Source organism: Brachyhypopomus gauderio, chromosome 12 (genome assembly GCF_052324685.1).
Source record: "Brachyhypopomus gauderio isolate BG-103 chromosome 12, BGAUD_0.2, whole genome shotgun sequence".
Taxonomy (NCBI): domain Eukaryota; kingdom Metazoa; phylum Chordata; class Actinopteri; order Gymnotiformes; family Hypopomidae; genus Brachyhypopomus; species Brachyhypopomus gauderio.
In genome coordinates this window covers 23,095,501-23,106,794 of record NC_135222.1, presented here as the reverse complement: position 1 = coordinate 23,106,794, position 11,294 = coordinate 23,095,501, and the positions used below count along the sequence as shown (strand labels likewise).

General features: G+C 43.4%; 1 protein-coding gene across 6 annotated transcripts in view; it reads right to left on the bottom strand.

Moving 5' to 3' along the window:
* Positions 1–1,301: 1,301 nt before the first annotated feature.
* The window catches only part of vps13c (vacuolar protein sorting 13 homolog C), a 73,379-nt gene continuing 63,386 nt past the window's right edge, over positions 1,302–11,294 (bottom strand). For all 6 annotated transcript variants that reach the window (XM_077023891.1, XM_077023893.1, XM_077023892.1 and 3 more), the window contains 9 exons: positions 10,899–10,974; positions 10,332–10,495; positions 10,146–10,191; positions 9,810–9,933; positions 6,158–6,272; positions 3,829–3,920; positions 2,982–3,105; positions 2,798–2,878; positions 1,302–2,551 (listed from right to left, as the gene is read on the bottom strand). In XM_077023891.1, the coding sequence (XP_076880006.1) occupies positions 2,444–2,551; positions 2,798–2,878; positions 2,982–3,105; positions 3,829–3,920; positions 6,158–6,272; positions 9,810–9,933; positions 10,146–10,191; positions 10,332–10,495; positions 10,899–10,974 (930 nt within the window). In that variant the 3' untranslated portion in view covers positions 1,302–2,443. The remainder of the gene's footprint in view (positions 2,552–2,797; positions 2,879–2,981; positions 3,106–3,828; positions 3,921–6,157; positions 6,273–9,809; positions 9,934–10,145; positions 10,192–10,331; positions 10,496–10,898; positions 10,975–11,294) is intronic.

The window sequence follows — 11,294 nt, the reverse complement described above, 5'->3', positions numbered from 1 at the left end:
CTGCTGACGTACTTCCGTAAAACACCGCCCCAAGATACTGCACGAGGCACCATGCATGGACTGGGCTGTGTATTACTGCAAAAAATATCAGCGCGAGTAATGTTTTAATTAAAATTTATATAAGATAGAACTGCCATATGATCATTCACGACTAGACAAAATGTGGGTAGCAGTCTTTCAAATGTTCAAATGAGTCTAGAACTTAAACGGCGTTTTAGACGTTTTGAACACCTTAAACACTGTCAATATGTATTTATGGTTTGGGATTTCAGGATGATCAGTGTACTTGTGTTGTAACTGACCTCATGGTGCGCACACAATGATAAACCCACGGACCAGTGACAGTGGGTTTACCTTTGTACCCGTCTGGGTAGGTGGATAGCTTTAGTCGGTTCCTTTTACGGTGTCAAACCGTCACCGTTGGAATCCATTTTTATTAGATAATCACAGAAACACCGACACGCCGCGTGGCGCCTGCACATTTGTTAATGCCGCGTGCGCGTGATCACTTCTCCCAGCCCTGCTCCACGTGCTCTGTTGCTGGAGAAGTTTAATTCGTGTTTGTATCACGAGCCGTTCTGTGGTCCACTGTGTGACGACAGCTGTGGTTATAGCTGACAGCTGAGATGTGTCCGTGAAGCCGAGGCTTAGCTCGTGCCCTAACCCTAAACCCTAGATTACTATTTTGTTCACGAGCCAGTTATTCCAAAGGCTCACACCATGCAGGGCTAAATAATAATAATAAAAATAATCATAAAAATACATAAAATATTTTTGTGCTCAGTCAGGGGAGTGGTCACTGCGTCATTAGATAATGTACATACAACCTATGACATTGTTGAAGAAAAATGTGCCGTTTTATCCTGATTACACAGTGGGTCAGGGCCCTTACACACCGGCCTGTTCCAGCACAGCTGAGGTCTGAGGTGTGCGAGTTTGAAGGGGAGTGAAACTGCAGTGTGGGTGTGTTCCCCTGGGTTGGTAGATGGAATCACCACTGAGAATATGACTGTTCTTCACACTTACCATCTCTCTCTCTCTCTCACGCACACACACATTCACTCTCTCACACACAGTCTGCCTCTCGCTCTCTCTCTCACACTCACACACACACACAGTCTCTCTCTTTGTTTCTCTCACACATGTCTGTCACCAACTAGAAAATGACATCCAGAGGTACAGTTAATCTCTTTCAGTAAACACACCATCGTCCAGCTCAGCATATCCGGGAACATTATGCATTTTTCTAGGTGTGTCATAATCCCGCATTCTCATATCGACCAAAAACCAGATCAGTTAAATTCATATGTGTAGAAACGCTTTATATAGCAAATACAATCAATACAAATATGCCTTTAAGCACAATGATTATTACTGGCCGAAAGACAAAAGTGCTTTTATTTAATCAGTGAAATGAGCACTGAATGACTTGATTACATTAAAGTTTTCGTTTGAGTGTGCTCAACTTAATTGTGCTCACAGTGATCAATAAACATTTTCAGGATGGATTTTTACAGTCCAATTTGTTCATTATAAGAAATCCATAGTGCATCAATTCAGTAGAGACAAACATTTTCATTAAGAATAAAATACCTCAGAGCTTTTACCACTGAAACGTCATTCGCCTGATTCTGTCTCTATCCATGTTACTGATTGGTCTGTCTGGGGTAAACTTTAGGAACCTGACTAACATGACAAGGGGAAAAGGGAGTTGTGTGGGACACTGAACAGAGTGAGCTAAACTCATGGAACCAAGACTACTTCACAAATCCTACTATTATTAAATTTACTACTGTAAAAATACCTCAAAACTCAGGGATTCAGATCTGAAACCCTTCTATTTGCTTTCTAGAGACTCCACACTTTCAGATTCCACCACAAATATCAAGACAATTCTGAAGAAACCAAAAGACCTGCCATGTCGATAAAAATAAAGTTAAAAGAAGCCGATTCAGTTCTGGAGCAAAGTCAGGGATGGATTACTTTAGCATCAGTGGAATTGATCCTGTGCTGAGTGACAGCAGGACAACGTCACTGCACTTCATGGCACGAGGGAGCAAAGGCCCCCAGGAGAGCTGCAGGTGTGCTTGGCCTTCAGACACTCAGCCCTCTAACAGATCTCAGTCACAGTGGGCCAACCATGTACAGCAAATGCACACAGCATGGATCCCAGCAGCAGTTAGGGATTTCAAATGTACATGCATGAGTAGAGAACTAAAACAAAAGAGAAGTAGAGATTTAAAACAGAAAGACAAAGAACTGTTACTGTCTAATTTTGTTTGGAGCTTACAATGAATCAATATGCTTTATGTTTAATGTGAATTCAACAGATGCACTGTGAAGTATATTGTGCATTTTCTAAAGTATACTGTGCATATACTGAAATATACTGTGCATATACTGAAGTATACTGTGCATATACTGAATTATATTGTTTCGGTGCTCAGGCTGTGCTGCCTGGCTTGGCTGTCTGGAAGCGCTGTGATTTCTGTCTGACCATCTGATGCTGCCGGTGAGACAGGTGAGCGTTCTGGATGGCACACTGCAGTTTCTGTGGGCCCACAAGACAGTAGGAGCTTAATGAAGAACCGTGTGGTTTACAGATCATACACCACAGAGCTATGCAGCGCTTACACTCAAATATTAACTTACAAAGAGCTGAAACGTTTACTGTATAACCAGTTGTACTGTTCAATGTATAAACTGAACCGGCAAACGGCATTAAAGTAGATGATGCGTTTCTAAAGGTGAGAGGTGAGTATTGACATGCACATCAGGGGCGTGTGGGGGGTGTCACCTCCGCCCGCTCCGTCTCTCTGAACTGCACCACCTTGACTGCTCTCTGCACATCCTTCAGGATCTTCAGTTTATTTTGTTCCTAAACACACAACACGCAGCCAATTTCAATCTTAAGATGTCACCAGGTTACATTTATAATAAATGCATTACCTTAATACTGGAGTGTGTACAGACGCCTGTACCTTGTAAAAGATCTTCACGTCTCCTCCTTCCAAACATGGTGGTTGCAGGAAGTTCTCAAACAGGACCTCCCATTCTTTGTTAAAATGTCCAATCAAGTCGATCTCTTTAATACACATCACCCTCCTGCATGAAGGACGCACACACGCGCACGCACGCACACGCACACAAAGACACGCACGCACAAACACACACACATGCGCGCATGCACACATTAATCAGCTCCACAGATGGGTTCTGGTAATGTTTGGGGTTGTTCGGAGTGTTTGGAGTGAGATTTATAGTGTATTCCAGAGATATTTAAAAGTCTTGGACGTGTGACTGTAATTATGATTTGGAGTGTTAGGGGGTTTGGTAAAGGTGTATTTATAAGTGTTTTGGGATGTGTTTAACGGCAGGTTTGGGGTCTGATTTGGAGTGTGTTTTGGTCGCGTTTGGAGGCATGTTTGTTGGCTTTTTTGTGGGTGAAATTTTCCCCAAAGTTATTTGGGAAGTTTGGGGATATGTGAATGTTGTGTTTGTAGGTGTGTTTGTGTGGGGACGTGTGTATGGTGTGTTTGTAGGTGTTTGTGTGGGGACATGTGTATGGTGTGTTTGTAGGTGTTTGTGTGGGGACATGTGTATGGTGTGTTTGTAGGTGTGTGTGTGGGGACATGTGTATGGTGTGTTTGTAGGTGTGTGTGTGGGGACATGTGTATGGTGTGTTTGTAGGTGTGTGTGTGTGGGAACATGTGTATGGTGTGTTTGTAGGTGTGTGTGTGTGGGACGTGTATGTTGTGTTTGTAGGTGTGTGGGGACATGTGTTTTTGGCTGTGCCGTGTGTGTGTGAGCTGTAATCAGGACGAGTACCTGTTGGTGACAATAATGTTTGTTTTTCTGTGTCCTGGATATTCAAAGTGCTCTCTGAAGAACTCTGCATCAAGCTGTTTAACCTCTGACCTCTGAAACACACACACACTCAGTCCAACAGAATCTCACATACAAGGCTTCCCAAATTATTACTCAAAGACAAATTATGGAATGCCATGATTAAACTTTTTGTTGTTTTGTATTCAAATAACACATTCTGGTCAAAATCATATCTAGGGGGATTTATTACAGATATTATGATTATTTATAACAAATCACTGAACTCAAACAAGATGTATGACAAAAAAGTTGGATTATACACATCAAAAGCACTGTTTGTCTAACTCATTTGCATCCTAGCTTAGTCCGAAGTGTATATATATATATATATATATATATATATATATATATATCTCAGTGGCGAACCAGGGCCGAATCAGGGCCCTCTACGCCCTCTCAGAGGGCCTAAAATATTCTTTAAAAAAACAAAAAAATGTGGGTTTTTTTTTTTCAATTTTATTTTATCTACTTATTTTATCTCAGTTTGACTATCGACATCTAAACAATTACAAAAATATAAGCAAATAAATTATTCAACCATGTCTATTCAATCTGTGTTGGAAGGTGAGGGGTTAAGTTAAGTGGAAGCCTGTGAGCCAGTCAAATCAAATCAAATCAAATATATTTGTATAGCGCTTTTCACAACATATGTTGTCACAAAGCACTTTACAGGATTTACAAAGTTAACAATACTAGTCACTAGTCATAATAATAATAATACTAGTCAAAAGCCAGTCACTCCCTATCAGGACTGTGATGCCTCCGCAGAATGTTGGTGATTGGTGGGCCCGCTGTTCATTTACAGAGGGGCAGGCAGTTATAATTCAGCGCAATGCCAGTTTCAAATTACAGTAAAATTGACCAATCATTGTACCACCGCTAGCTAGTTTCGATTCATTCCTTTGATGCCCTCGTGCGCCTCATTTACATATTCCGCTTCCGAGGAACATGGAGCTGTAGAACTTTATTTTATTTAAGAAGTTATGTAGTACAGATGTTATTGTTTATTGCATTTCTAAAACTACTGTCGTCTTCAGTTTTTTCTTTATTGCAGTTCATTATGAGAGGAAACAAAATTTTTTGGGGGGGGGGGATGTTAGCGGGCCCAGGTTTAATGGCCACGGTTCGCTACTGATATATACACACACATTATATATATATATATATATATATATATATATATATATATATATATATATATATATATATATATATATATATTATACACACGCACACACATACACACTAGGAAAATACATTAGACATTCATTTGGTCATGCTTTGCTAAATATTATTTCTTATAAAGATATATTAATTTGCTGACGAATTCACATTCGTACATAAACAGCATGTATATACATATTGTTGAATCAATAGTACAATGTTAACACACTAGAGACATGGAATACGAATAAATAAAAAAAATAGAAAAATAGGGGAAAAAAGTTTTTTCAATAAATTAATTGCTATTAGTATATGCAAATTACTGATTTAGCATATCATAGTTGCTTGCTACCTTGAATAAACTGAAACTTTAAAAGCGATTGTGTCTTCTTCAAATTGCTATCCTAGATTTTATTTAAATTTCTTTGCCAAGTTGAAGGTCCCATGGTGTAAAAGGTTAACGGCTAAAAGGATTCATCATAAACTAGTTTAAAAATGTAGAATGAACCAAAAAGTGGCTTGTTCCAGCAAAAAATAAACTACAATTATTACACACAACAGAGCAGGACTACAGCCACAAACAGCGACAAACAGATGCGAAGTGAACTGCAGTTTAGGATTAAGCATTTCTAGAACATTACAAACACAATAATTATACACAGAGGCACATGTAGGTCATTTGGGAGTGGAAGAAGGATCAGGAATAAGAATCACTATCTTCAGCAACTGCAGTGCTGTAATCAGGAGTAGCCTCTGTGTATCTTAGCTGTGTGTGTGGGATTAGTTTTGCGATGCCATAAGAATCCCAAAGCTGTTATTCCTCATCAGGCTGCGAATGAAAGAAAGGAAAGAAAAGATAAGAACATATCAGTCCAGAGAAAGGAGAACAGGAGAGGAGCGGAGAGCAGGAGAACAGAGCTAACAGCAGAGCAGGAGAACGGAGCTAACAGCAGAGCAGGAGCAGTTTGGACGTAGCACCATATTCGTCATCGTTTACACGCTAGCTTTTAGCTATTAGATATGAATCCAGGGAATTTATTCCAATAGGGTCAGAGTGTTAGTGAAGTTGGTGGAGAGGTGAGGAAGAATTCTGGAATGTCCTCACCTGGAAAAGGTCGTAACCCTGTGACTCGTGGTGCTCGTATGGACGGATGATCCCGTCCTCTCGAACGAGTCGAACGGGCCTCAGCTTGGTCACCTCCTCAGTCGACTCCGCCACCCTGGCAATCAAATCCTGCACTTACATCCAGTTTATCAGACTTTGCTATATTAAGGTGCACCCCAATAAATTACAATAGAATCGAAAAGTCATTTTATTTCAGTAATTAAATTCAAAAAGTGAAATTTTAGCACAGCAAATAAAATGTATAGCCAGAGAATCTAGCTGCTTTAAGGCTTCATGAACAGGTGAATATTAAACTGTGTCATTAGTCTGTGTTTAAGTGTTTATATTATACTCTATCACACCATGTACCGTTCAACCCCGAGATACGACTAAACCAACTAATGACATTTCTGAGATACGATGTTGGATTCTGAGTTTTTTTTTCACTCCGAGAAATGAATCTAACTCCAAGATATGACGAGGGAGCCAGACGTCAGCCATGATGTAAATTTCATCCACCATGTGCCACGTGTCAGCATTTAATCAAAACTGCCCTCACGTGTCAATGTTTAATCATAACTGCTCTCACGGGTCAGCGTTTAATCATAACTGCCCTCACGTGTCAACGTTTAATCACAACTGCCCTCACGTGTCAGCGTTGAATCATAACTACTCTCATGTGTCAGCGTTTAATCATAACTGCCCTCACATGTCAGCGGCGTTTAATCAAAAATTCCTCGCACATGTCAGCATTTAATCATAGCTGTTCTCACATGTTAACGTTAATTATAACTGCTCTCACGTGTCAACATTTAATCATAACTGCTCTCAATGTGTCAGCGTTTAATCACAACTGCTCTAACTATCAGCGTTTAATCACAACTGCTCTCGCATGCCAGGGGCATTTAATCAAAACTGCCCTCACGTGTCAACATTTAAACATAACTGCTCTTACGTGTCAACGTTTAATCACAACTGCTCTCACGTGTCAACGTTTAAACATAACTGCTCTCACGTGTAAGCGTTTAATCACAACTGCTCTCACGTGTCAATGTTTAAACATAACTGCTCTCACGTGTCAATGTTTAAACATAACTGCTCTCACGTGTCAGCGTTTAAACATAACTGCTCTCACGTGTCAGCGTTTAATCACAACTGCTCTCACGTGTCAGTGTTTAATCACAACTGCTCTCATGTGTCAACGTTTAAACATAACTGCTCTCACGTGTCAGCGTTTAATCACAACTGGTCTCACGTGTCAATGTTTAAACATTACTGCTCTCACGTGTCAGCGTTTAATCACAACTGCTCTCACGTGTCCACATTTAAACATAACTGCTCTTACGTGTCAGCGTTTAATCATAACTGCTCTCACGTGTCAACGTTTAAACATAACTGCTCTCACGTGTCAGCGTTTAATCACAACTGCTCTCACATGTCAACATTTAAACATAACTGCTCTCACGTGTCAGCGTTTAATCATAACTGCTCTCACGTGTCAGCGTTTAAACATAACTGCTCTCACGTGTCAACGTTTAAACATAACTGCTCTCACGTGTCAACATTTAAACACAACTGCTCTCACGTATCAGCGTTTAGTCATAACTGCTCTCACGTGTCAGCGTTTAGTCATGCTATTGTGTGAAATGTCTTTATCTCTCACCTTACGTTACCACTATTGTGTAGGCATGAAACAACAAGGATATCAATTTAATCAGAAGGGAGTGTGTGAAAGGGAGTGGTGGACGGTTATGCAACTCACAGCAGAGAGGGTCTTGGATGTGGGGGTGTATGGTTTAAAATGCATGGGAAAACCACACAATAAAATATGTTTGGTACTTATTTCATGGGGATTGGGGGGATGGGAAAAGCAGTCAGTGGTATTGGTTAACATCGTCTCTAAAGTGCCATGGAGATGAGGATGCTTCTTTGCAATTGGCTGGACAAGCTGGACCTGGTTAGTCCTTGCAGGGCTGTTATATTAGAGTAGAGAAGCAAGGCAATGAGCTCGTGCACTGGGACTGAAGAGCAGAATAGGCAGAGACACAGAGAGAGACACACCCCAGAGAGAGAGAGAGAGAGAGAGAGAGAGAGAGAGAGAGACACACACACCCCCAGAGAGAGAGAGAGACACACACACACACACACACACACCCAGAAAAAGAGAGAGAGAGAGACACACCCCAGAGAGAGACACACACACACACACCCCAGAGAGAGAGAGAGACACACACACACCCACAGAGAGAGAGAGACACACACATACCCCCAGAGAGAGAGAGAGACACACACACACACACCCCCAGAAAGAGAGAGAGAGACACACACCCCCAGAGAGAGAGACACACACACACACCCCAGAGAGAGAGAGAGACACACACACACACACACACCCAGAGAGAAAGAGAGAGAGAGACACACCCCCAGAATGAAAGGGAGAGAGACACACACACACCCAGAGAGAGAGAGAGAGAGAGAGAGAGAGAGAGAGAGAGAGAGAGACACCCACAGAGAGAGAGAGAGAGACACACACACACCCCCAGAGAGAAAGAGAGAGAGACACACACACCCCCGGAGAGAGAGAGACACACACACCCCCAGAGAGAGAGAGACACACACACACCCCCAGAGAGAGAGAGAGAGCGAGAGAGACACACACACCCCCAGAGAGAGAGAGAGACACACACACACATACACACCCAGAGAGAGAGAGAGACACCCCCAGAGAGAGAGAGAGAGACAACTCCAGAGAGAGGGAGACACACACACCCCCAGAGACACAGAGAGAGACACACACCCCAAGAGAGAGAGAGACACACCCCCAGAGAGAGAGAGAGACACACACACACCCAGAGACACAGAGAGACACACTCCCAGAGAGACAGCGAGAGACACACCCCCCCAGAGAGAGACTGACACACACACACCCCCAGAGAGAGAGAAAGACACACACACACCCAGAGAGAGAGAATGTGCTCAACATTAACTAAATATAACCAGGGGCTCAATCTGGGCAACTGTGTGTTTCTCTACTGTGTGTTCTCTGCTCTTATCTTTGTGTCAGCCTACACAACACACCCCAGTGAAGATGACAGGAGGTCAGGAACACGGTGCAGTGATGAGGGCAACATTCACCCATTTCTGCTCAAGTCTTTTTTACATAATAATGGAAGAAAAATGCACTCCTCCACTACCCATGATGCACTGTGCCACAGTCTGCATCCTCCACTACCCATGATGCACTGCTTACCTTGACAGCATTTCTTTTCCTGCAGTGAAAAACATTCATGCCAGCAGGGCGTTTTACCCTGCACACGCAGCAGGGCGTTTTACCCTGCACACGCAGCAGGGCGTTTTACACTGAACTCGCAGCAGGGAGCCTGATCGTGTGTGAACACAAAAGACCCTTGACTGTGTTTAAACTGGCCCCTCTCCAAACAAACAGGATTACTTAAAACACACGCACATGCTGAACAAAAAACATATTTCCAGGTATTAACTCATGAGAACACAAAATTAGTAAACACACAAGAAAAACAAACTCAACATCAAACATTCCACAGAAGAAAAGACCAGAAGAAACGTAACTCATCAAAAAACGGGGCAGAGGCAGTCCCCTCTGTGTGTGTGTGTGTGTGTGTGTGTGTCTAACCTCTGGATCCCTTGAAAGGTGCTGCTAGCCATGTCCACGATGCCCCCTGTAGGCTGGGCCACCACGCCCACCAGCCCCTTCCCGATGCCCTTAAAGAAGCCGGCCACACCCTCTTTCTTTGCACCTACAACAGAAACCACAGCCACAACGTCTGAGCCGGCAGTCACACACACGGCTGTGTCACTCAGTCACGACTGGGACTAGTCCGGATTAACATTTGGTTGTGGTTGTTTGACATTAGACATGGTTAGTTGGGAGTAATTGTGATTGACAGGCATTAGCCCTGATTAACTGTGATTGGCTGTGATTGTGTGAAGGTGCTGTGATTGGTTGTACCCTCCACAGGCTTGGTGACAATCCCAGTCACACCTCCCACCATTCCCTGTAAGAAACATCAGAGAGTCACACAAACACAAACACACACATCCACACACACACACACCCACACACACAAACACATCAACTCACACACACACACACACACACACACACACACACACACACACACACACACACACACACCTTGAGAAGGCCCTTCCCCCCCCTGGCCAGACTCTCTCCAAAGTCTCTGGGCGGTCGGTTCATCTCCTCTCTGCGTTTCTGCTGGTACTCCTTGTCCATAGTGATGGCTGCTAGTCCCTTCCCCACCGAACCCGTTATACGAGACACCATCCCTGCAGCACCCCCTACAGGACAGGAAGGAGGCATGTGTGTGTTGTAATGAACATAAATGTGTGGATGTGTGTGTGTGTGTGTGTGTGTGTGTGTGTGTGTGGGAGTGGATGTGTGTGTGTGTGGATGTGTGTGTGAGTGGATGTGTGTGTGAGTGGATGTGTGTGTGAGTTGATGTGTGTGTGTGTGTGTGTGTGTGTGTGTGTGTGTGTGTGTGTGTGTGTGTGTGTGTGTGTGGATATGTGTGTGAGTTGATGTGTGTGTGTGTGTGTGAGTGTGTGTGTGTGTGTGTGTGTGTGTGTGTGTGAGTTTGGTGTGTGTGTGTGTGTGTGTGTGTGTGTGTGTGTGAGTGGATGTGTGTGTGTGTGTGTGTGTGTGTGTGTGTGTGTGTGTGTGTGTGTGTTTAGTCACACATACCCACTGTATGGCCCAGCAGACTACGCACACCAATAACAAAACCTTCTGCAAACTCCTCCGGTCCCTGAACTGCTCCCTGATTAAAAAGAGAAATATGGACCGTAATGTCCTCTGGCACATGGACAAGAGATGCTACTCTACACCTCTCCACACACTCCCTCTACTCTACACCTCCCCACACACTCCCTCTACTCTACACCTCCCCATACACTCCTTCTACTCTACACCTCCCCATACACTCCCTCTACTCTACACCTCCCCACACACTCCCTCTACTCTACACCTCCCCATACACTCCCTCTACTCTACACCTCCCCATACACTCCCTCTACTCTACACCTCCCCACACACTCCCTCTACTCTACACCTCCCCACACACCCCCTCTACTCTACACC